Below are 26,825 nucleotides of genomic sequence, written 5' to 3' on the forward strand. Positions count from 1 at the left end.
TGAACTCTTGCAGCTCTCGTGCAAAGTTTGATTATTGCAGCACTCTTTGGTAAACATCACAAAACGGGAATTGAGGTTGAGAAATCCCAGATCACTGTTCCCGTCTTTGAGCAAAAATATCAAAAATAAGACTCGATCTGATTTATTGGCCGATCCTCCGGCAACGGGGATCAGTCAGTTCATCTGTACATTTTTCTCAGGTTCACTCCGCACAGCCACCTCTGCCCTTTCACAATCTGTTGAAACAGTGCAACTATAGCCCCGCAGCCAATCAGGACCAGAGGAAACCCCACCTTATAAAACACACCATAACGGTCAATCTGCCCCCGTCAGCGCCGGCACCGTACCGTCCTCCATCTGACTTTACCGTGAAGCTCGGCTCCTTCCCGGCGCTCAGAGGGGGCAGTGTCTCACCTCCAGACGCAGAAGTTGATTGCTCTCCTCTACGCGGGGAGAGGTGTTGACCGGAGGGGGGATTACCTCAATACTTGCGTTGGAAGTGACACCATGGCCGTGGTGAAAATCCTGTGTTGGCTGCTGCTCACTTATCACCTGAGTGAGGGGAAGAGAATCAAGGAAAACAAAACAGGTAAGTGGCGTTGAAAGTGATCTCAGAGGGAGTCAAATGCAAGTGCAAGAGTGTTTTAAGTCAAGTGTGTTGGCCTTTTTAGTACAAAAAAAAAAAAAAAAAAAAAAAAAGACATTTAAATCTCAATAAAGCAAGCTACACCTCTAAACACTGGGTTTAAATACTAATGCCGTGTTCCTGGAGGGAGTGTGACTTCAGCAAGCTACAAATGAGCCCTTTGGTCCAAACTCATTCAGCATTTTTAAACCCCATTTGCATTTATATTAGTTAAACCCATGAGATTTGTCTGGGTTGGGTGGATTACACCACATGTCCCAAAATTTCATTTGAAACTGCACTTTTTTTTTCCACTCCACCATTCAGGTTTACACTCATCTTCTCTCTTCGACGGTTCGACGGAAGTTCGCGTTCTTTGGATTGATTTCTTTGTTGGTTTTTTTTCTTGGTCACTTGAGGCGGTGGGGGTATTTTTCATCTGTGTTATTTTTGTGAATGTTCATCCATATCGACAGTTCACCGGCCACAACTAGCTATGTATTAAATCCATCGCGGCTGCGGCCGCCATCTTTTAAGTGCTGACTTCCACACGGCGGACCCTGCCACCGACAATGGCGAGAGCAAATAGAGGGGCACATGCATAATGCACAAAGAACGGTTATTTCCTATAAAGTGCCAGCTAAATAAAGTATTTTTTGAGAGAGGGTTTTGAAGAAAATAATCTTACTGATTCCCTCTTTAAAACTAACCGCACGCAATTACAGTCGATTACTGTATGAATACTACTGTAGGAAATAAATCTGTGTTTGGCTTGTGACGTACCGACTAAAGCAAACATTCAGGGTGGTGGCTTCAAAAATACTGCTTTTCGTAGAAGGACACGTGCACCGATGTGTTCTTGTCAGTGATGTTTCTTGAAATATCCAGTTTGCATACACGGTGCGGCCCACGGGTGACGCGTGAACAACTAAATGTAAATGTGCCGTGTGTACTTCCGCCTCCAGCCGGCGCACACCGCGTGGGTCTTCTCAGACTCACGGAACTCCAAGGTGGAAAGTCAGCGTTCGGACTGTATTCAGAGGGGGACGCGTGCACGCTGGACGCTTTGAGACCGCACACCCTGGCCTCTTGCGGCTTCAACAGCAGTCACCCCCTCATCATCATCACTCACGGATGGTCGGTAAGGACCCCCCCCCCAACCTCCACTTAACACCCATTGCAGCCTGGCCATCCCGGAAAAGGGGGGGGCCCTACCTTTGTAATTCAAGTAACAATCATTTTGCGATGGCATCCTCAGCTCACTGGTGTGATGGAGAACTGGGTGTTCCGGCTGGCCTCCGCCCTCAAGACGAGCCTCAGCGACGTCAACGTCGTGATCACCGATTGGCTCTCCCTCGCCGAGCAGAACTACCCCACGGCGGTCCAGAACACGCGGCTGGTCGGATGGGACATCGCCCGCTTCCTGCAGGCGCTGCAGGTCAAGGGGGGCGGACGCTCTGCGGAACTGAAAATGCATTAGAAATACATGTTCCGAGTTGTGTCACGGGAATGACCCGCGTTTGTGCTCGGGAAGGAGTGCGTGGAGCAGATCGAATGACAAAAGTGATTTTCTCACCGTTCCTCAACAGGAACAACACAACTTCCCCCCCAAAATGGTTCATTTGATCGGCTACAGCCTTGGAGCTCACATATCAGGGTTTGCGGGAAGCTATCTGGGCGGTTCTGAGAAAATTGGAAGAATAACTGGTAGGGGACGTGTGGAGTATTTAAATGCTGAAATACAATCCGTTGAAGGTCCATTGGCCAAACTCAAAAGATTAATTCCGAATGGCATTACAGGATATAGTAATTATATTTCAACCCTGCCTGTTTTCTGCACGCAGGGCTGGATCCGGCTGGGCCCCTGTTTGAAGGCATGTCTCCCACCGATAGACTCTCTCCCGACGACGCCCACTTTGTGGACGCGATTCACACCTTCACCCATGAATGTCTGGGCGTCAGTGTAGGCATCAAGCAGCCGGTGGGACACCTGGACTTCTACCCCAACGGGGGGTCCTTACAACCAGGATGTGACCTGCAGAACGTGCTGGAGCACATGACGGAGTACGGGCTCACGGGTAGGTCCCGCTCGGACGTAGTGGTCAAAAAGCTTGGGGGAGAGCGGTCTGGTGCACCCAAAGTAAAAAACATTTTTTTTTTTTTACTTTACTTACTTTGTCTGTTTGGTTGATTAGTGAAATGGTGGATTGACAATATCATGTCGATTGAACATGCTCTTTAGAATATTACATATTATTTTGGGCTCAGGATGATTGGATCAGTGAAGACTTTGGCATCGTACTATCGGTTCCACAAATCTATCCATTGCATTTGAATTGGTGCATTTCCCTTTAGACAACGGCATTGGTGGAAAGTGGGTGGAGACAATACTGCGATGTGAAGGCCTGATAGGACAATTTGGGATTAAAGTGTTTTTTTTGTTTTTTTGTTGTTGTTGTTTTTAAACCATGGTTTCCAATAACAACTTAAGAACGATGAATCCAGTATCAGGACAGTCACTCATTCAGACAGAGACAGAGAAACAGAAAGGATAGGAAGGAGAAAGACAGAGAAATACTTGGTGATTCCTTCCAGATATTGTATCTGGTTGAATTTTCACTTAAATTCGAGGCTGCTCCAATAGTCGGTGTATCCTTCGATTGTTTCTACCCTCTCATGTAAATTGATTTGGGCAAAAGTGTCTCAAACTAGAATAAAGAAGAAACAGTCTTTATTTGTCACACGACACTCCACAACACATGCTTGCACACACACACACACACACACATGCACATGCTTGATGGTGGCCGGTGAAATGGCTCCTCTGCTTTTGACCCATCCTGGCTTGTCCTTCCTCCGGGGGCACAGCCAGGAGCAGTGGGCAGCATACGTGGACGCGCCCGGGGACCAGGTGATAAGTGTCCATCGCTGGTCAGACGATGATGGGTGCATGTTTTTTGGTGGGGGTCCTTACTGACGTGAGGTGGAGGAAACCCCATGTGAGCACGGGGAGAACATGCAAACTCCACACAGAAAGGCTCCTGTTTTGGAAGATAACCCGCCGGAGCACGGTGCCAACAGCGCCCCAGGCGGGAATCGAACCCAGGACCTTCTTGCTGTGAGGCAGCAGTGCAATGCACTGCGCCACCGTGCCACAATACTACTAATTAATGTAAATGTAGCCTAAATGTAAATAAACAAAGACTGTATCCTAAAGGACAAAGAGGCATCTCAAATATAGGATTTCTGCTAAGTCTTAGTCAGAGTCTTATATCATTCACATCTGATTTGACTTGATAAACAACGACTCCTATCCTCTCTTCATTACTGCGTTTAGAGATCCGCATCTGATCTTGATGCATGCGGCATCGGGCCTCGAAGGTGCATCTCAATTTAAAAATCGTGTCAGCGTAGTATGACGAAAAAAGAAAAGAGAATCGAAAAACACATTAAAGCATCCGTCATCCTCACGCGGTAATTAGTTTCCCATGCCTCCTTTTGCTCTGTCCATCCATCAGAGCTTTGCCTCTGGGCCTCGAGGAAACGCTCTTCACATCAGTCTGGTTTCTGACATAATAAGATGCTTTCGGAATATATGGAGGGGGTGCATCCTCACAGAGGGACTGCTTTGGAGGACATTAAGTCCATCCACAAATAAGAGCCTGACAAAGAACAGGATGTTATTCCGTGCCCATGAATCATCAGAACAAACGCCTCGGGGGGCGAGTCTCAGAGATCAGTCGAAACCCTCGCAGGACGTGTTCCAGATAACCGGCCGCATCAGAACCGACGTCTCTCTCTTTCCCCGTTCTCAGGTTTCCAACAAACCGTGAAATGCGCCCACGAGCGCTCGGTCCACCTCTTCATCGACTCTGTGGTGAACAGGGACAAGCCGAGCGTGGCGTACGTGTGCGGCGACCAGGGCGCCTTCGACAGCGGCCGGTGCCTGGACTGTCGCAGGAACCGCTGCAGCACGATGGGCTACGGCGCCGCGCTGGCCCGGCCCGGCTCCGGCAGGAAGCTGTTCCTCAGGACCCGCCCTCGCACGCCTTACAAAGGTACCGTTTGACCCTGCTTGTGCCCCTGAGTGTGGCACACAAAAAAGCCATGCAAATTCCATGACAACCAATTCCAATACCACCCTTAAATAAAATAAAATAAAATAAAATAAAAGAAATAAATCAACATCACAGCTTTAAAATGACCGAATAAATTTAGTATAAGATGATTGGCTTAGTGATGCGATAGAATTGATTAATATACTGTAAATTAAAGTGTACTGCAAGTTAAAATGTTAAAAACATGCCTGATTTTTGGCATTTTTCCAGAAAGTATCATTGAAAGTTTGTTTGTAAAGATAAAGTGGATAAAAGGACTCTCTTCCTTGTGCTTCATTCTTCTGTGCCTGGAAGTCCCTTTAAAAAAATCGAGACGGTGACATTATTTTAGCAGATTATCTGTTCGCTGCGGAAAACAGCCGCCATAAGCAACTTTACAGCTTCTCTACATTTTCAGGTTCGAACACTGCCGCTCGTAGGGCATTGCTTAAAAATTATCCCTGGACTTCTTGCTTCCTTCTCGACAGTGTTCCACTACCAGTTCAGGATACAGTTTGTCGACCAGATCAAGGGCATTAAGCCGACGCTCACCGTATCTCTTACCGGAACCAAGGAAGAGAGCTGCGACTTCCCCATCATCTTGTAAGTCTCTCAGCACGTGAACCAGGTGCCGAGCTCTTTAATAAAAGAGAGCAAGTCCATAACAGCGGCTGACACACGTGGCAACAGAGCCTCGCCATAAAATAACTATAGATGGAGACGAATGAATGATTCATTTTCGTGCACCCCATGATGGAGAATATCTTCCCTGCGCTATGGGTTCCTCCCCCATTCACTAAATAATTTCATTTCTCTGATGGATTCAACAGACCACATGGTTGTAGTGCGCCCAAATCTTAGATGTTGTTCACAGGGCAAAACCAGGCTGCTTCCTGTCATTTCAACAAGCCTCCCTTTCCGCAGCACTGAAAATATTTCGGGGAACAAGACCTACTCGTTCCTGACCACGCTGGACAGAGACATCGGGGAGCTGATGATGCTCAGACTGCGCTGGGATGGCTCGGCTCTGTGGAATATGTGGGACCGGGTGCAGGACATCATGCCGTGGGGCTTCTTGACGAGCAAGCCCCAGCTCACAGTGGGCAAGATCACCGTGAAAGCAGGAGAAACACAGCAGAGGTCAGTGACCTCCCCGCCGAAATGGGCGTGTCATGTGTGGACATCAAAGCAGTAAGAGCAGGGGGACCCAAACTCTTTCTTGGGGGAAAGGCCTCCTTTCCAGACTATATTGTGGTTGAAGACCCCACCACCACGCACACAAAATAAAAATAAAATTAAAATTAATTAATAACATCTAAACGGTCTCCCCTTAAAAAAAATGTAACTCAGCCAATTTGCTAAAAGTGCAGCAGTTGTGTTCATTGAAATATTTATGGTCACATTTAGATTCAAATTGCTTTAATTTTACTTTAATGATGAGCAGTTTGTGAGTTTTAATTTTTAATTTTATTAGAGGCATTTTTTGCCTCTGGCACTCAATTTTTGTTTCCATTTAAAGAATAATGTGGCCCTCTACTTCTTGTTTCCTAGCGACCGGAAGTTTTATTATTAGGTTTTTAAATTTGGCATAGATGTTTTCATGATTAAGGAATGTAAAAAAAAATAAAAAAAAATAAATTATATATATATATATATATATATATATATATATATATATATATATATATATATATATATATATATATATATATATATACATATATATATATATATATACACACACACACACACACACACACACACACACACACACATATATATCTTTGATGTGTTCACACCCGTAGTGTTCCCGAGTCAAATTTGAGCCATGTGTGAATTTATTAACAAGCACTGAAATCACAAATTATCACCCAGTAAAATGTTTAATCTGCTAAGTAACTTGTTATTCGCCCATAACCATAATATACTGTATATACACTTACTGTGATATTTTATGTACCTTAGACCACATCTAACAATGTAGAAATAGTTTTTAGTTTAAAATAGGCACAATTTATCTTTTTTATTGCTTATGATGAACAGAAAAGGCAAATATATTATAAGACCATGAGAGCCTGATGATAAACAGAACAATTCCCAAAATAACTTGTATTTTATTAAACATTTAAAGAGCAATAATTGTTACATCTGTTGTGTTATGGCTCAAAATTGACTGCATATACTTTCCGATGAAAAAAGGAGAAAAGTCCATTTAATTTCCAAAAACAACCCTCTATTTTGGTCAATCACACAACAAGACTTATGAACAAGTGTCATCTCCTGTGTGTCTGTCTGTCTGTGTCTATTTGTGTGTGTGTGTGTGTGTCTGTCCCTTTATGTGTGTGTGTGTGTGTGTGTGTGTGTGTGTGTGTGTGTGTGTCTGTCTCTCCGTCTCCCTGTCTGTCTGTCTGTGCGTGCGTGCGTGCATGCGTGTCTGTTTGTCTGTCTGTCTGTGAGTGAGCGTGTGTGGGATATTTGCTGCGTGCCACTCTACAATTGAATTTGAGTCAATACGCTTACTTGGCATGAAACATCATTTTAATGTTATTACACAATATTATTATGCTATTATGCTAGGATTTTATTACAATTGTTTTTGTTTGATTATAATGTGTTATTCATTATGGTTTGGCAACATTTACTATGTATTTCTCTGCATAAACAACTCGTAATTACGACCGGGCCTAATTCACAACACCACAGAGAACTTTTTATTTTTAAATTGGCATTTAAAAAAGAAAAATTATCCAAATGTGCTTTTTTTTGTATTCAGTAGGCCATTGTTGAGGATGTAATGAAGCCTTGTTTCGATCAGTTTAAGGTATGCTTCACACATCTGAACTTCAAAATGGGTCAAATTTGACCAGCACACAATAGGAGGGTCAAATGCTGCATGCCATTGACGTGGGACCTCGGAAAAATTCAACCCCTTACTTGGAAAAGTGTAAAGGAACATTTGGGAAACCGGGGCAGTTCGCTCTGGCCCGAGTTTACCAAGATAACAGACCTGACATCACAGCAACATGGCTGCACACACAATTAATGGCAAACAAAGACCGCTTTTGCATAGATTATATTAAAGCAAAACACCTCCAACTTCAATTTTAACCCACTCTGTAGTTCAAAAGAGAAGTCCTGTCAACGTGCCTTTAGCTTGTAGAATTTACAAGCGTGCAAAACAAACTCATTGAGGGCCTCAATGTTTTCCCGAACAGAGGCAATGTATACGTACAGGAAGTGGGAACTACAAACTTGAAATGACCAATATCCAAATTAATGAATGCAGCAAACAAAACAAAACAAAAAACAAAAACAAAGCCACTGGTTTCCACTTCCACTAGTAAGTGGCCTTACTGGGCCTTTGCCGCCCCCTAGTGGATTCTCCACGCAGCTGCGCAGAATGGCTGTTGGCGGATCTCCTCGGCCTAACTTGCTTTTTGTTAAGTAAAATGAACTGCAACAGTATCCTAACATGGCTGTTTCTGTCCTGTTTTCTGGTTGTTTACAGGACAACCTTTTGCGCCATGACCAATGGACCACGCGTTCAAGTGTCGCAGGACAAAGTGTTTGTGCGCTGCAAGCAGAAGCCTCGAAGAGGGCACTAGGCCTTGTGCACTGGATGGGGGTCAAAGGTCACAAGAACATTCGGTTTTTTTTTGTTTTTTGTTTTTTTTTTTGAACCACACTGGCCTTAACAAGAGCGGAAAATTTCAACGGCGGCAGAGTCATTAAAAACACAAACTGTCTGACAGAAATTCCACAAGACTTACAATACTGGTTTTTGCATTGCACACCAAATTGTCAGGAATGATGATGATGATGATGTCTGTTAAGCCTTTTTGCTCTACATGAATTTCCAAAGCTATGGAATATAATGGCATGGAATGCTTCTGGAATAAGATTAATAACCAAAGAGCAATAAGTCTGCTTAGAAATTGGGCAAAAGGCAAATGAATAGCTGCTATTTTCCTAAATAATTATTGTCGACTATCCAAGTGGTGGTGTCCGCGCCGTACCTCCGGGCTTCTCCATCATGTTTATTAATGACGTTTTTTTCCCCAACACCTCTTTGTGGCACAGCAGTGAAGCCAGCAAACCATAAATATATCCTTTAAAATGTCTCGTACAATGCAAATGGGTAGATTGATCAAGTATATTTTTATTAATGCATTTCAAGTACTTTAAAAGAAATGACCTCTTTGCACTTGCAAGTTTTAGTAAAAGTTTTTCTAAGTGAGCATACCGGGGGAAATAGACCCAACAGGACAGAGTAAATAAAAACAAGGACCTATTGAAGAAACTGTATAAAACACAGCAGACATTAAAATCAGACAGTAGCATAGAATCGATCACATCAGGAACGCTCTCCGTTTACATCTCTGATACTTCAGTGCACACTTTCTAACAACTCAGAGCAGGAAATGTGAAACGAAAGAAATTCAACTCCCCAAAAAAACAATAAAAGAAAAAAAAGAAAACCCAAACACGCCCGTCCACACTCTTATTGTACAAAGGGAAAAAAACTAAAAAAAAAATAAAATAAAAATAAAAAAATAAAAAAGGGGTGAGAAAATGAATCAGCCGGGCAGTTTTCCGAAGAACGCCGACGGGAAAAAGTGTCGCTACTAGCACCGGAGACAGAACAAGGACGAACACAAAAGAGCCAAAAGATTTTCTGGTCGTAGAAGCTTTGTTGTTGTCGTTGTTGTTGTTGTTGTTGTACATGGAGAAGTATTTTTCTCCCCTCACTAAAACAAACTCTTAGTGCCCGTTTGGAGGAAACAATGAAGGCATTTCTCTGTGATGAGGCGTAATTCTCCTCCGTTCTGATGTGCTGCATAGAATCTCACTGGATGAGGACGCTTCGTCCTCACGCCTTACATCTAACAGCAGCCACACAGCAGAATCAAAAAAATGTTCCTTTTTCATTCTGGCTGGGTTTCGCAACGTTTCCCCCGATCCATTTTTTTAAGAAATTGAACAAATCAATAAGAAGAAACAGCACAACTAAAAAGCCAACGTCTGTCTAGTGGATCGACCAGTTGTCCCTCGAGGGAGGTTTCTAAGAAATGACGTTCCTCCGATTGACTGTTTCAAATGCGGTTTTTTCCCCCCTAAAACCTCAATAAATATCAGCAGGCCACAGCGAAAGGAGTTTTTGGAGAAACGGATCGGCGACCACTTCCGCCACGCTGTGTTTCATGTAGGCACATTTCTAATGTCATGACACAAACCACGGGGCGGGGCAGAGGCCCGGGGCTGGGGGAGAGGAAACCCTCCGCACAGCGGGGCTCGGGATCAGGGAAAGGGAGGGCGGGGCCGGGGGTGGATGACCGACACTTGGCGGGAGCGGATCGTTTGCCCTATTACCATTTCAGTTAACGCCAGCTCCACTCCTCTTAATATTCACAACAACGAAGCCAGGGCGGTAAAATGTCTAGTTAACATTCAGCACAGTTGCTCCACATAATAGAAATACAATTAAAACAAAATACACCTGCAAAGAAAAAAAAAAAAAAAAAAAAAAATAGAAGAAAATCAGTGAAAGCCACAATCACATTAAAGCCAGCCAGGTTCTTCATCTGGCAAACAATTGATCATTGCATTTGTAAACGCAAGGCCAAAGCATAGAAGATCCAACTATGTCGCCGGGAGTGGTCTGTAACAAAGCTTTAATGTTTTTGAAGAATCGAGCCGAGCGGACACAAGGTGAGCGGAGGAGAATACGGCCGTGGGACAATAAGACTGCGATGCATTTCAGAAATGCTCAAAAAAACAAAAACAGGAAAAAAAAAAACTAAAAAAAAAAACTCCGGGCTGGTCCTCTAAACCCCCGAAGGGTATAAAGCCATGAAGTCTTAAACCAAACTGAGGTGACAATGTTTTTTGTTTTTTTTTAAGATTCTTATCTCCTTAAGCCGCCCTTTAGAGTCCACCTTCTGCTCGGAATGAACGGACTCAGCGCACCCATGGTATAAAGTGGTTGTCTTTTTTTTTTGTTTTTCTCCTCTTTTTTTAAACGAGTCCGGGAAAACGGCCACGACGCGGTGAAGTGGTATTACAATCAAGCTGAAAAAAAGAGCAAAATTCCCTTAATGCTGATCCAAGCTCCGGCCTTTGTGTCCTCAGCAAAGCCACACCACGACGTACAGGTTTTCGGATAATCCGTCCAACCGTTCTAGAATTCTCAAGACATTTTTTTTCAAACAACCCCATAATATTCCACTGCTGCTACAAAGCTAGCACTACAGCCCGTTACATCCCACGGCAGCCATACAACACCAGCACTGATATTTAATAGCAGAATGGTAGAAGGCTTGACTGGATCCTCACACATGCAGCCGCCGTCTCAGCCTCAACTCTGTACACATGTTTACTGTTTCGCTTTATTAATCCTGAGAAAGTGAATAAAAACAGTAAATAATCTTCATCAGACAGCAGAAAAATCAATTCCATACGGAACGGGAAAGGAAAGCTACCGCAATATCTGTACAATTGCACAAATAAAGAACATACACGCTTTAAAACGGAAAAGGATTAAAACGTTCCTCTTGTGGCGTCAAACAGTTGAATAACATTGGCAAAATAGTTTTCTTGCAATATAACGTCTTCTTTGCTGGTTTCGATTGGCAGCAAAAACTCGTGAATCTTGCAGTCTTTGTTATCATGCTGATGTGGCAGCACTTGAGGGAGGGGAATTAAAAAAAACTAAAAACAAAACAAAAACAAAGAGTAAATAGAGGAGAAGAGGAGGGTGGGTGTCCTCTTCTCCTGGATTCTGCACCGCTGCAGCAAAAAAAAAAAAAAAAAGCTTTGAAATGATGAAGCTGATTACCCAATACAGTAACCCCCCCCCCGCCCTCCCACCCCACCGTGAAATATTGTTATTGTAATGATTTCCTGTAAAAAGCTGCGTGACCCCCTCTGCTGGACTAGCTCAGAGCAGGCCGCCGGGCGAGTCCCGTTCACGCCCCCGGAAACTTGGGTCCAGGTTTGAGCTTCTTGTCGCCAGCTCTCGGAGTTTGTCAGTGGGTTTGTGGTAAAGGTAACTCTTTGGAGTGAAGTCCTCCCGTTATAGGCACTAGGAAGAACCAAGGCAAGGAGAGGAGCCACGGAATCCGCGCATCATTTGGATCGTTCATTTCATATTGAGCTGCGGGTGCAGAAAAACGAGGTGTTTCTTTGTTGTCGATTTTTTTTTTTTTTTTGCTCAAGTTCAAAATAGGAAATGCGTTTCACTCCCAGACATAGACTTGGATATCAGAATTAAATATTAGAAAAATCGGTCCGATTTCCAGCTTGACATTTCCTCTTTTCATATCCCGTGGATATAAAAGACAAGATTTTCAATATGGAAATGTATGTAATGTAAGATAAATTGACCCCAATTCATGTTTTGAACTTGAGCATAGAATCTTAAATACAACTTTTTTTTTTTTTGCTTTGTATGTGAATATGAAATGAAGGAATGCTACACGGATCCGAAGGCCTCAGCGTCTCAGCTGCCCCATCTGGTAGTCCTCTCTGGGCTGGCGGTGGTGGCGCTGGGCTTGGGCCTGTTGGTTTGCATGCTGCTGCCTCCTCCTCTTCAACGTTCCTACAAGGAAATACCTGAGTCAGTGATGTGGAGAACATCAAGGGGGCACGCGCATGCGCACACACACACACACACAACTACTTAATAGCAGTGGTTAGCAGTCATTACTGTCCTTGTTTGTAATGGTCAACAATGGGCTTGCCATTTCAGACATGTAATGCTCTTATACCCTTTTCCCACTGCACCAGAAACCCGGTAACATCCGCTAACATCCGGCATTTGTCATCAGTGGGAAATGAAAAACCCGGGTCTCAGTTCCGGGTCAAATGACTCGGCAATAGAAACAGGTTTTAATCTCCACCTCCGATCAGCTCTGATGTGACCAGGACACCCGGGTCAACCTGCTAATTTTGGCCCCTTTATTGGCACGATGCAACGCGCGTTGAAGTTCAGGATGCTGGCATATGAAGAGACAGGAATATCCATGTACCATTCAATCACTTCATATCCCAATTAGAATCCAAACTCAAAATCAGAAGTTATTTACTTTTTCCCCCACATGGGGGACCATGAAATGCTTTAAGTGTGGGGACCGCTCCGTGGGGAGCACAGAGGAAAACTCCCACGCTCCCTGCCGGGCTCTGGGCCACTCCAGCACCCCCCCAAGCTGGTCTCTGAACCGGAGTAGCGTCTCCGCTGCGGAGAGCGGCCGCTGAAGGACCAGTGCGCGGACCGGCTGGTGCGTGGCTACTCCACGCTGCTCTACCGTAGTGCTGTTCATGAACGATCAGATTCTTTTGAGCGGCTCAAAATATATGTATTTTTCCAAGTTTTACAGTTTTATGTCGTTGTTTATTTGAGTTGCTGTCTCTATATTGTTTTGTTCCCAAACACACTGGAACCATGACACGCCCTTTTTGTCGAACCGTCACAAGCACACCAGAAAAAAAATGCATTTCTCCTGGCAATGGGAAAGGTGTCAATCGCCTAAAAAGAGCAGGTTTAAAAAGCCCAGGTAAACCCGCTAATTTTGGTGTAAAAACAGTAATAGTCGAGGCATGGCACCATGGGTTGAACAAGAGCTTGCAGTTCATTAAAATTTTTTGAATAAAAGATTTTTCCAGATGCAAATAATGACGCCCGAATAAGCACAAACACCCCTAGATACTTCCAGTGCATAGGCAATGCCCTCCACCCCGCTTAGGCTGAAGAGGACTCTATAGATTCTGTCCAGGAAAATTGTCTGTCTTGTCTCAAACCACTCAGGAGGGTCGACGGTGTTTTTGCGAACAAAAACTGACGCAAAACACCATGGATGTGCTGAGATCAAGCTTGGCAATCTATTTTAACCCCTCAATCAAAGTGTGGCTCAGTCAGGCTTGAGGGTAATCAAAGGGATTATAGGCCTTTCCTTGCTAAACACATTCAGTATTAGCGAAAAAGTAAAGAGTGTGTGTGTGTGTGTGTGTGTGTGTGTGTGTGTGTGTGTGTGTGTGTGTGTGTGTGTGTGTGTGTGTGTTACCTGGCAGGGGCTTGGGTGGGGGCAGCTTGGGGTTGCTGCTGGGGGTGTGGACGCTGCAGATCTTGATGAAGCCAGCCATCAGCATGATGAGAGCGACGCCCATCAACAGCACCGCCCACCAATGAGCCTGCAAACACAACCACCTGGGTCAGACGGCCCCCGCGACCATTCCCGACGGCCGCCAGCGTATGACGTGCCAACGTCCGGGACACTCACCACTATCCACTCTGCGATGTTCTCGTAGAGCTCGGCGTTGAATATGGCCTTCTTTAGCCGGGCGAGGGGCCCGTCGGCGTCCACCAGGCGGCACTTCATGAACACGTCGCAGTAGCCCTTGAAGTCGTTGCAGGGCGAGCCCGGCTGCAGGGTGGTGATCTTCTTGTTGAAGAAACGGGCCCACATTTCAGAGCCCGTGCTGCTGCAGGTGTTGGGTTTCGCTGTGGGAACACGGCGCGAGAGTGGCCTCTTGATATTTAATGCGGACTAGAATACAGTCCCTCAGAGACCCCCCAAAATCAACCTTTTTTTTTTTTTTTTTTTTTTTTAATGCTACTTGTCTGTCTGTACAACAAAGTCGCCCTTTCCATGACAGGTCCTTGTATATGAAAATGTACTTATTCAAACAAATTCAGATTCTGAAATCTATTGTTCACTACTAAGCGATGCTGTGGCTTCACGTGCCACTCACTCTTATCCATGCAGCAGACGTGGCACAGCTCGCCGGCCTCGTCCTGCCCGTCTTTGCTGGCACAGGTGCAGACTTCCAGGCCGTATTTCTCACAGATGGAACCGGAGCAACCCTGTCAGAGCCACGGGGTGCGGGAGGAAGTAGAGGATTTATGTTCCGAGTCCTTGACAGCTCTCCAAAAAGCTGATCATTCGACACGTACACGCGCGCGCGAGTGATGAAAAAACGGCAAACACCCTTCCCCAACTCCATACATACCCCGTTGAGGCAGACTTGTGTGTCTTTGTGACAGGCAGTGAAGTTGGCCTTGGGTTCGGAGGCGGGACACAGGGCAGTCGCTCCATTGCACATGCCCTCGTGAGCGCACTCCGAATCGATTCTGCACATTTCGTTGTTGCCCTTGTAGGAGCACTCTGCCGTGCAGCACGGGCCCTGGCTGGGACTGCGGGGGAAGTCCCAGTGACATAAACGAAAGTCAGCCAAATTTTGTCATTTCAAACCCAATTTAGTTTAACGTCCAATAACTTGTTGTTCAAGGAAAACTCAAGTATTCTTCAACCAAAGCCTTCGTTTTTGACCATTGGGAATCAACACAGTGATCGAAGAACAAGGATTGGATGAAAAAATACCAGAGATTTATTTTAAGATGCTATGCAAATAAACCCTCAAATATGAAGTGTTTTCTGGCGGCTACTCACCTGCAGATGCTGCCGGGCTGCAGTTTGCACCTCTTCCCCTCGACCTCGTTGGCGTTGAAGCAGCATGGGTCTTTACACTGGTCGCTGTAGCCACAGTCACACTCCTCCCCTGTCTCCACCAGGCCATTACCGCAGATGGGCTGGCCAGACTCTGCACAGGCACACACACAATACAGTGATCAGACACACATTATCTGCCACACACGCGCGCGCACACACACACACACACACACACACACACACACACACACACACACACACACACACACACACACACACACACACACACACACACACACACACACACACACACACACACACACACACACACACACACACAATCGATTATAGAGCATTTACCGACAAAGCAGTTTCCCCTCTTCCTTTCCAGCACATGGCTGATATTGCGGATGCTGCAGGTGGAGAACTTGTTATTGTTGCGCTTGTCTCCTGATGTGGCCCTGGCGTACATAATGTAATTTCCCAGCTCCTTTTTGTCCTGCATCTTAGACTCTCCTGGGGTGCACTCTATCCCGGAGTCGTGCTGAAGAAAGGATTAAGGAGGTGAGTAAGCGGAGGTAAAAATGGAAGACAGCTGTGCGCTGCACGGTCTGATAAAACATAATTTTTATATGAGGCGGCCGTGGCCTGCGGGTTCAGACCGCGGCACTTACAGGAGAGCCGAAGTTGTGTCCGACCTCATGGGCAAAGGTGATGTGCGAGACCTTGGGCGGAACGTGGGAAGCGTAGTTTTGCACAGTGATGATGCCGGTGTTGAGAGATTTCCTCTTCCCATCAGAGTACAGCTTACTCTTCTCACAGATGCCCCCGGAGCTTGCTAGCAATATTGAATGAAAAATACATGAGAGTAAATAAATAAATACACCACTAGCAGCGGATACAATAGATAAATGTATACATAGACTTTCAATATATTTGTCATCCAGAGATAGATAGGTATCTTTCTATATAATAATATAATTACATATATACAGAATCATTAAATACACAGGGAGTATGAAAATGGAGTGAGATTTCAACCTCAATGCCAGCTGCATTTACAGGTTTTTTTTCCATTTTTATTAATGAATTCAAATTTATTGTTGTTATTATTACTATTTATGTGCTGTCAGCATGCTTGGCATACAACAGAGTATTTGTATGCCATTGCATCTAGGACAGAGTAAGTCTGCAAGTGGAGTTCAAGTTCTCAAACTGCAATGCAACTCTTTATTAATTCTTAAATCATCAAGAACTGCTGCAATAACTCTGTCATGTGGATGACCTGTAGGATGACAAGTGCACAGCTTTTTTGTTACACAAGACCGCCACCAATCCTTCTCCTTGGGAGAATGATCTTACTATGTTTTGGTCTATAAACAACTAATCACTACTCCAAGAGGGGGAGAATCACCATGGGTGAGATGAATAAACATAAAAACAAACAATATGTACCTGAAAAAATAAACATTAGACGACAACAGGGTGTGTGTTCGAAACAGGTGCTGGTGGTGTGTGTGTGTGTGTGTCCGTGTGTGTGTGTGTGTGTGTGTGTCTGTGTGTGTGTGTGTGTGTGTGTGTGTGTGTGTGTGTGTGTGTGTCCGCCGGTGAGTGCACAGGATTTGTCCCAATTAGTTCTGGTGTATAAGGTCAGAAGTATATCATAGCACCACCAAGCAGTGGAAATGCCCCGGAAACACCCGAGTCCCGCGCCTGTGCATGCACTCAACGACCGCAGGAAAGCCCTGAGCACCATGCCCTGCAGCCACAGAAAACACCCAAGCCCCCAGAGAATCCTGGAGCCTGAGTAGCATAAACCAGTCCCAGAGAGCAAGAGACCCTGCATCCCTGAAGCGCACACATACAACCCACCCCTCTGGCCTCGGGCCGCGGGCACCAGGCACGGACCACAGACCCGGGGCCAGGTCCCATGCTGACACCCCGCCAGAACTGGCGGCCCCACAGGCAAGTCCCTGTGCCCGCCAACGACCCGTCCAAAGGTGAAGCCCGCAATACCGCGACCGGCCAGATGCCCCACCCGCCTCCCACACTGCCAATGCAACCCAAACCCAAGACAGCGAGCAGCCCCCAAGGGGCCCTGGAAAGCACCTGGTGGCACTCACCTCAGCCCGGCCGGGTCGCAGCAGGCCAGAAACCACCCGGCACCCGGCACCAAAGCTGCCAGGACTCAAACCCAGCCAGCAGGGGGCCCACCTGGTCGCCCCCTAAACCAACCACACCCCAACACCAACCCAACACCAACCCACCCGCCTCCACAGAAACCTCAGTGCTCAATGTGTGCTGGTGGTAAACATGCAGTGGAAATTGGCCCTTACAGGTTTTACACAGTGTGAAGTACACAGTGCCCTAACTACCACATCAGAATAACTACAGTTTGGTTGCCGCAGCAGAGAGCTTTAGAGGTCAGACAGAGCATTCACACGCGGCATTCAAAGGGATTTACTAAACCATGAAATGTTGTAACAGACCAATTGTTTTGTAAGTACACATATGTATAAGATGGGTCCCTGTGGGGTCCTGTACACTGTGGAACCATGATAACAATAATCTTTATGACAATGCAATCACAATGCATCTTTATGACCTGCAATTGCTGTTTTACACTGCAATAAGTCATTATACAGGCCACCACTTAACGTAATCAAAATAAGGGAAGTAGATTAAACAATGTAATCTACCAAATATTCTGGACAAAACAAACAAATTAATTAAAAAATAATAATATATATATATATGAGCGGCAAACGGATATTTCTCTTGTTCTGAATGCAGTTAAAAGACAGCTTCAGAAACTGTCTCAGTGCTTTCATTAGTTAAACCCAAGCAAGCAATTGAATAAAATAAAAAACAATCATGCTCGATATTGATATAGTGAGCCAAAAAAGATACTTCTGATCATCTGTTACGAACAGATTGAAAAAAAAAAAAGCAATTAGATTAATTGCTGCAGAGCAAGAAGATGTGAGAACTATTTACTTTTTCTTGTCCGTTCAATTTGTACCAGAGTAATGAGCAACAAAGTGCACGGGAACCAGGCACAACACAACATCCTCGCTGATAAGCCAATGTTACCAGGGGCCAAAGAAAAAAAACAAAACCAAAAAAAACAAAAATAATTCAGTACGCGTTATGGAGAGAATTGCTCAGAAAACTGTGGCCGCAGTACCAACAGCTCAAAGAAGTCACAGAAACAAGGTAGACAAAATGAAAACTCAGACACATTTTGCACATTGTGGAACAAAAAACATGATGAAGCTTGACTTTTCCAATCAGAGCGCCTGTGTGTTTGTGTGTGTGTGTGTGTGTGTGTGTGTGGGTGTGTGTGTGTGTGTCTGCTCTCATTGTGAGTGCTCAGCATTGTGAGAAAGTGTGTGCTGTATATAAATGTGTCTTCCAGAAGCGGACGGTGACAAGCATTGCAGTGAGTTGCAGTAAATCTCGCCTTGCCTGGAAGAGGCCGTGCCCCGGAGCGGGGATGCAGGGAAGAGACAACACGCTTCCATTTCCCATAACGCCGGAGTCCAGGGATTAGGGAGACTGCTTCACACTGTCTGAAGTGCTCTGGCTTCAGGTTTCTGTGCAGACAACCATGGTGTGTGTGCGTGTGTGTGGCTTGGCTGTCTGAACCGTTTAGGGTTAGTCTAAAAGGCATCTGACTATCCAATCTTCTCACTATAATCTAACTATAAAGGGAGGCATATGTGTGTGTCTGCCTGTATGGCCTTCGACTATCTCGACGACGGCTCATCGGATCTACTTCACACTCGGCGCGTGCGTCGCTGGGGACACGAGGATGTGCAGTGTCGAATTTGGTGCAATTTGGACACGTGACACGCGTAATATTAATAATCTTTCAATAAACAGCGAACAGCGAGCCAGCGGGGCAGGGCTCTGCAACTGAGTCACAGAGACTGTCTTTCCCTGGTGTATGACTCAAACCGGCGGTTTAGTCTTCCATTGTGGAACACAGGGCTGAATCACTGACATTTTGTTAAACTGTGCCATTCAAATGTCTTAGAAAGTCTTACTTTGTTTTTTTCCTTTACTGGGCATGTACTAGTTTGTTTAAATGCAATAAAAAATATTTAAAAAAAAAAAGGCCATTAGTTGAGTTCGACCTGCCTCTGTGACAGATGTTAGCGTTACATTCAGGCCACAGCTCAATCCGAGCCGTTCAACTTTGCAACTCGTCTCCTGGATCAATTAATTCACCTCAGAGCGGCTCATTTGCTTGTATTGATCGGTTTGTTGTTCTGTGCTGCAACGCGACAGAATGTTGGGAGTGCGGCTTCTGAACTTCAAAGCCGATGGCGAAAAAGATAACTGAAAGAAAATGTAACAAGCACCGTGTGTGTGTGTGCGTGCGTGCGTGTAAGCTCTTCACTACAGAGCAAATATTAGCCACAAGGTACACACATCATGAGGGAGCGTCACTCATGCAGGTGGAGAAATGGAGACTGGTAAAAAAAAAAATTACATTACCACATAATTAACGCATTAGATGAACACATTCTATGAATACATTTCATCCTGCAACTCACACTATTACAAAGAAAGTACAGCATCGGGGGTGAAATTTGGCTTTAAACACCAATTCTGAACGTGTAGTACGGCCTGAGAAAGAGGCCAAGTCCAAAATTCTGAAACAAACGGGATGGTCCCAACTGGACCAGGCAGCGATTATCGGCCAGACAGGACATTACCAGACAGGTTTATCAACATTTATATTCTTCACTGTTTATGAATTTTTTATAGCTTATAGTGCGAAGATCAACGGGTGTCATGACATTTCACTATGTATGACCGTATGTACTGTATATGTATGGGACAAATAATCTCTTGAACTTAAACTTATTAAAGTATTCTAATAGGACCACACACCCACACCCACAACCACCCCCCCACCCACACACCCACCTTTTAGGTCTCATTTTTATCTCTTATTTGTGTTGTTTTTCCGTTATTTCTAAGTTATATAGTTAGTTTATATCTATCCAAGTTTCGACAAATTCATTTCAAAGATGCAACTAGCAGTGTCTAAGTGCACTCCATTTTGGGGATGGTAGCTCAGGAGGTAGAGCTGGTGGTCTAGTGATCTAAAGGTTGCTGGTTGGATCCCAGGCTCCTCCTGCTAGCATGCTGTAGTGTCCTTGAGCAAGACACTTAACCCCTAATTGCTCCTGATGGCTGCGTCCGTCGGTGTTTGAATAACTGTAAGTCGCTTTGGATAAAAGCGTCTGCTAAATGTAATGTAACCATGTAATGTAACCATGTAACCATAATATACATACTGTATAAGTGAAATCTTTTCGAATCACACTTAAAACATATATTATATGTTTTAAGTGTGATTCAAATAGATTTCACTTGATTCATCCCAGTGGGGGGTAAAAAAAAAATATATATACAGTATATAGTCCAACCCACCAACATACAAGGTACAAAAAGTAATAAGACTAATGAAGAAAAATCAAATCTGTATAATGAACATTAAAGAGCTGAATGTAACTCAAAGCAGAATAGTCAATATAAATACTGAGTAAGTGAAAGGGTCATAACTGTCTGTTTGTCTCGGCGTTGTGGCATCGATTCCCTTTGTTCTCCAAAGATCAGGGCCGACAAGTAATCAAAAAGACTGTCACTACAGAGGAGAAACTAAATTCGATTAGGGTGGAGGTACACTTCAAAAGTAGAGGTTTTCAAACAAAAAGACGTGTTCGGAACATGATCCGAATAAACGGACGCGGTGATCTTGGTTCTCGCCGTGCTCTCTGCGCAAGGCCCCAGTGGCCAACTTTGTCTTTCGTCTTTCTCTCGCCCGGAGAGCTCCCCTTGTCGTGATCGGTCCAAATGCTGTCATGGCAGGGGACGGACTTGAACCTCCCTTTCCGGGTCAACAAGCTTGTTTGCCCCCCGGAGCTGCAACCTTTGAAGCATGTTTTATATTTAAAGCAACTCCTAAAATATATAACGGTACTCAACTTAAAAGGGTAAACACGGCTGAATCTGAGTCTGTGCGTGTGTTTGTGTGTTTGTGAGTGTGTGTGTGTGTGTGTGTGTGTGTGTGTGTGTCCCTGCTGTGCCGGCACCGTGCATCCCGTGTGGTTCCTGTGCTGGTGTTACTGTGTTTTTAGTCTTAGATCAATTGATTTGGTTCGTTTCCACTTGTATGATACAAACATTTTAAACAAAAAGGGATGTTCTGTCTTGGCTCAGGACAGTGGACTGCGTAATGGACAGAGAGTGATCTCTGGTCCACTGTGCGTCGCGGCCGTGCCTGTGTCTCTGAACAAAAAAATAGTCGTAAAAAAAAAAAAATAATAATAATCATAAAAGCCCCGGGCACGATTTGAGGAAATACGGGTACTGCCAATAGATGACATTGAGTTTGACTTCACTATCTTTTATTTTCTTTCTTTTTCCATTTTTATGTAATGCAAAACCACTCCCAGTTCCTCTCGCATGTCGCACCCGTGCTTCTTTCACTGCAGAGGTCTTATTGAGTTCTTATTGAGTATTCTGCTGACGGTGTTCCGGGACGTGTTTTAAGTGTTAAGTTTAATCTCCACCTTTAGAGTGACAGCGCTGCAGAAACAGAGAAAGAAAGTGTCCAATCTCTCTCTGGCTGAGTGCTCTAAGATACAATCTGTGTGTTAATTTGTCTGCATGCCTTCATCCAGGTGCACCGGTAAATAATGGGAAATTACATAATGCCGTTCCCATAAAGAACCATGTGAAAACTGAAAAGTTGAGATGTCGACTCATACCTCATGATGAGATTTTAGTTCAAACCTTTAATACAGCACAATCGCTGCAAAACCAAGATAACACGCAGGTTTCTGCATGAAAGCAACCCCCGTGAACCTGGACTGATTTGAGGCTTTTCCCAAATGATTTTCAGTTCTTCATCCTCTCCACCCTTGTGTGACGGAGCAAGAGAGCGCTGCAGCTCTGACGCTCACGCAAATGGAGCAAAAGAAAAAAAAAAAAAAAAAAAAAAAAAAAAAAAAAAAGAAAAGTGCTGACAGATCAAGAAACCTTAAGTTGAAAAATGAATTCACTATCCAGCTCTTGGAAAAGATATTTCACAGCACACGTCTATAGAAAGGGATGGAGCGGGAGCGGAGAGAGAGAGAGAGAGATGCGTGCGCTCAACGCATGCGTGCGCTCGGGTTAATGCCGACATGGAGGCTTTACCAAGTTCTGCTCATTATGAACATCAGCATCCAGACACAGTCGGGCCGAGCAGCGACAACCGCAGAGCCGTCTCCAATTCTGTTTCTTACAAAAGCAATTATCTTACTGATGAAAGATCGAGCGAGTCTGGAGTAAACAGATCTCTAATGAACGGAAGAAGTCGTTGGTAGAGGTAGAGAAATCCATGTCATTTGAAAATAATAGAACAATAATGATGACAACAATAAAAATGTCTGCTACAGTCGATCAGACAGCAGGATGGCAGAGCGCCTGGACGATATGTTTAGTTGCATTTTCAAAGCGAGACCCGCAAGATTTATTTGATTCAAAAATGAACAGGTAAAAGGTCATTCCAGAATCTGTCATGCATTTCACTCTCTTTCATGCATTATATTCTACTGTTCTATCAGTACTTTTGTAGGCCTGGTGTAAGTGATGTTGTCCTATGCACCCGACACATTTCAAATTGCATATTTTTATTTGCTATATTTATGAAACACATGCATTAATGCGGACGCGTCGACCCACCGGGCACTACCGTCCGACCTATAAGAAGAACACAACCCTTAGTTTGAAAACAAATACTATTCACTTTATTCAAATGCACATATCTGGATATACAAATACCCTATCTCATATACATTACTCTATTCCCTTCTATTTTGTACCCCCACTTTGTATTATCTTTTTGATTCTTATTTTATTTTAATTTTATTTTATTTTATTTATATTATTTCATTCACTAACTGCATTACGTTGAAGGAATCAGTTTCAGTTAGTTAGCTAGGCAGGAATTAGATTAGCTATTATGTTCGGTTGAGTAACTATTGTGCATAATCTCCGGGTGCGTTGCAAAGACATGTCACTGCATAATGTATAAACGTATTTATATGTACGTGACGAATAAACATCTTGAACTTTGAATCTTGAATCACTCATATAGTGCAAAAGGAGACTGTCCTGAAAACAACCAGCCCGAGCTCAAGTCCCAGCGCCGTCAAGCAGAGGGTTCCTTTAGACAATGAATCCAGAACTAATTTAGAAAGATTATTCCGTCACTAATCTTTTTGTTTTATGTTTTTGACATCCTCACATCCTTGGTTTTTTTTGCATGCCGTGCACCCACCTGAGGGAGCCCCGACCCAAGCCAAGCCAAGCACCCCGTCGTCAAAGTCCCGGTCCGTGAAGACGTAGGCCAAGCAATAGTCGTCGTGGTTCTGTTCCGAGTTGAGCTCCAAAAACTTCTCCACCCCAATATTGGAAAAGCGGAATGGATTGCTCTTGTCCCTGTCGTCACTGGTCGTATTAATCTTAAACGGAAAGAGGAAATATTAACAGTAACAAATATAAAAGTGCGGATGCATGCAATGCACAGCAGAGAGGAGCATTTGGAAAAACTTTTAAGCCGTCTCTGTTCCCACAGTGGAAAGCTTTGCTGAGTTAAGAGAGCCAGTTAATTTTTTTGAAGACCCCAAAAAAAAAGACCATATAGAGTATATATTGCTGCGCCTTCTTACTAATCCGAGCTTCCACTTACCCTTATTCTTTTCACCATGAAGCTGATGTTTCGGATGCCAAGGAAGTCGGTGGTCTGGTATATGGAGTCAATCGCCTTGACGTGGCTGGAAATCTAAAAGAAGAAGAAGAAATTGTGGTTGGGTTAAAAAAAACAAAACAAACAAAAAAAACAACATCTGATAAATCTTGTCAATTAAATTTGGAATATACAGATCTACGTGTCTTTGCTGTTGATATTTTGATAGCCAGGACTTCTACTCTGTGAGGTAAGTGCTGGAGTTAAGTTAAGGTAAGTTTCATTTAGGAGGATTTAAATGTAGATTTAATACAACAGACAATTAATTATATTATATAAGTATAGAACCCAGATCGATTACGCACATTTTAGTATTTTTAGAATTTTTTAGAGCTTATAGTGCGTAATCACCGGCCGTCATGACATTTCACTGTATATACTGTATGTTTGACCGTATGTATATGTATGTGACAAATAATCTGTTGAACTTGAATTTTTCATATCAGAGTCATTGTGTAGCAATACTCGAATTGCAATTCAAAGTCACCGTTTCCAAACAGTATCTAAAACAGCATCCACCTGAGCGATGACGGCTTCCCTGGTGCCGTAGTATTTGAAGAAGAGGTGGTCCGTCTGGATGAAGAGCTGACAGGTGTTCTTTTCTACTCCCGCTGCCCTCTTCTGCCTCAGGACGACCGGGCCGTAGGACGCGTCCTCCTCCGGCGCACGCTTCGCTTCCTTCGCCGACTAATGACGTCAAAAATCAAAAGGTTAAAATATGTAGAGAGTTGGCCGCGAAAGACGGGGAGAAGGTCAAAGTACTTAGGATGCCGCTGTCTTCCACAACCTTTTAGAGAATTACTCCAGATTCCCGACTCAGAAAAGTTCCTCATAAAAACAGGAGATTAAATAACATCCCTGTTCCTGGCAGCGACCGGCTTGGCGGCATACAGATGTCATTACAGAATTATAACCCTGAGCAGACATGAAAATACATATAGTAAAAGGAAATTGAATCATATTTATTGCAGAAGGACATTTGCTGTAGAAAAGCTTATGTTTGAGGCTTTGAAACATCATGTTCTTTTGTGAAGCGCGGGTGGGATGCAGGACCTCACCTCGCCCGGCTCCTCCACCGCTGATGCTTGGTATTTCAACATCCTCTCAAACACTGAATGGTCAGCACAGCCGCCCTCTGAGCCATACTTATGAGGATAAGCTGACGGTGGGGTAGAGGAAGGAAAATCAAATGATTAGGCAGGGCTAAGGGTTCTGAGGGTGGTTGACTCCATGAAAGGGAGAAAGATGCTGAAACTTTAAAAAATTAATAAAAAATAAATAAAAAGCAAAAAACAAGCCATGAATTAGTACAAAAAAAATAATTATATATATATATATATATATATATATATATAAATAAAATAAACAAATAATTATAAAAAAAAAAAAAAAAAAAAAAAAAAAGGCATTTCTTGACTGGTTTTCTGCACTATATGCATTTGTTTCTCAGCAGTTCAAAGGAAGCCGGTTGGATATATATTTTTTTAATTTATTTCAATATTGGTCTTTGGAATACCGCTTGACATTGGACTGGAAAGGAGGCTGAACTTTCAAGACTTTCAGTAAGTATCTGCACTTGAGTCGGCATCTTTAAAAGAACATTTGCAATTTAATCCGTTCAAAGTTTTATCTGGCAGAAACCTGTCCTGAATGGTACATTTTTATGCAAATACACCTACAGCGTGACAGGGAGACAGTGTTGCACAGCAGAAACATTATCATCAACACCCATCTCTCAAAACCCGGTCATCCTTCACTGACGACAAAAGAAAAAGGCAAAAACAAAATTCCATCTGATTGACAGGCTGAAGCAACGCAATGAGAAAGATGCAGATTATTCTTACTTTGTTACACGTTTGGACAGTGGAGAGGTGCCAGGGGAGCAGTTAATCTAGCGGTTTATTCTATTTATAGACTTTCTTTTTTTTGGTCAAAGTCAAGGCGATGGATGTTCTGGTCCAGTGCTTCCTCACGGAAACAGCTGCCTTAGCGGGTCAGCATCCAACCAACTCATACATGCATTCATAACTACTAATTTATGGGTACACACATGGGTATTTGAGAGGTTCTGGCCCCGGTAGGATTTAAACGCCAATGAGTCACGTCTTCCACAGCCAGTTGGCAAAGACAAGTCTCGTGCTGGTCACTGGACTGAGTGGACACGGACCAAAACAATGTCCTCCTGCCTCCTGACAATGCATTTTCAATTTGGACGGCAAGGCCCTCATTGTCCTTGCGGTGAATACGCTCTCATTCAAAAGCAAAGCAAAAAGGCTTTTGAAAACGGCAGAAGAAAAAAAACAACAAAAAAAATACAGTTACATAATGAGACGGGGGCTTTTTTCAGCGTTTCGTATCGTCTTCTCACCAACACTTAAGATCGAAATGTTGTTTTCATGAAATATAAGTGGCATAAAGATATGGAAGGCATAAAGAGAAACCTCCATCCCCCGAACACGTTACTGAACAACAAAACAAGAACTAATGGCTGATACGGAAAGGAAGAACATTTTATGCCAAACTCATTTCACACGAAAAACAGTGAGATAGAAATGCTGAATATAAGGTTTAGGAAATATGGATCCTTTATTCATATACAGCTAAGGCATTCAGGATGAAGGAGAAATGTAAATGTGTATCTATTAATAAAAAGGATGAGAAAATGACTTTAGGGGAGGAGGGAAAGAAGTAAAAGATAAGAATTACGTATATCCTCTTTTCTCAGCGTTTGGGTGTATTTGCGGTGCTGTCACCAGCAGGAGAGACACATGGCCGTGAAAAGCAGAAACAAAACAGGAAGGGTGGGGCTGCTTTCGGGCCTTTCTGCCTAAAACCAGCTGAATCAA

The 26,825-nt window shown here is 43.9% G+C and overlaps 2 protein-coding genes across 2 annotated transcripts in view; one reads left to right on the forward strand and one right to left on the reverse strand.

Annotated features, from left to right (window-relative positions):
- Positions 1–507: 507 nt before the first annotated feature.
- Positions 508–8,545, forward strand: lipca (lipase, hepatic a; the record flags this gene model as incomplete). Its single annotated transcript, XM_079997258.1, has 9 exons — positions 508–589; positions 1,591–1,766; positions 1,884–2,063; positions 2,215–2,332; positions 2,470–2,703; positions 4,441–4,683; positions 5,211–5,325; positions 5,647–5,862; positions 8,231–8,545. 9 exons carry the CDS (start codon positions 508–510, stop codon positions 8,325–8,327), a joined length of 1,461 nt encoding a protein of 486 aa, XP_079853384.1. The 3' UTR covers positions 8,328–8,545.
- A 3,082-nt stretch (positions 8,546–11,627) lies between these two features.
- adam10a (ADAM metallopeptidase domain 10a) overlaps positions 11,628–26,825 on the reverse strand; it is a 40,993-nt gene continuing 25,795 nt past the window's right edge. The window contains exons 5-16 of the mRNA XM_079997411.1: positions 25,038–25,138; positions 24,499–24,666; positions 23,923–24,015; positions 23,512–23,695; positions 15,842–16,005; positions 15,528–15,711; positions 15,168–15,318; positions 14,728–14,911; positions 14,470–14,581; positions 13,998–14,218; positions 13,782–13,908; positions 11,628–12,319 (exon numbers count right to left, since the gene is read on the reverse strand). Coding sequence (XP_079853537.1) covers positions 12,213–12,319; positions 13,782–13,908; positions 13,998–14,218; positions 14,470–14,581; positions 14,728–14,911; positions 15,168–15,318; positions 15,528–15,711; positions 15,842–16,005; positions 23,512–23,695; positions 23,923–24,015; positions 24,499–24,666; positions 25,038–25,138 — 1,796 coding nt within the window. The 3' untranslated portion in view covers positions 11,628–12,212. The remainder of the gene's footprint in view (positions 12,320–13,781; positions 13,909–13,997; positions 14,219–14,469; positions 14,582–14,727; positions 14,912–15,167; positions 15,319–15,527; positions 15,712–15,841; positions 16,006–23,511; positions 23,696–23,922; positions 24,016–24,498; positions 24,667–25,037; positions 25,139–26,825) is intronic.

This window comes from Zeus faber (genome assembly GCF_960531495.2).
Source record: "Zeus faber genome assembly, chromosome: 3".
NCBI classification, from domain to species: Eukaryota; Metazoa; Chordata; class Actinopteri; order Zeiformes; family Zeidae; genus Zeus; species Zeus faber.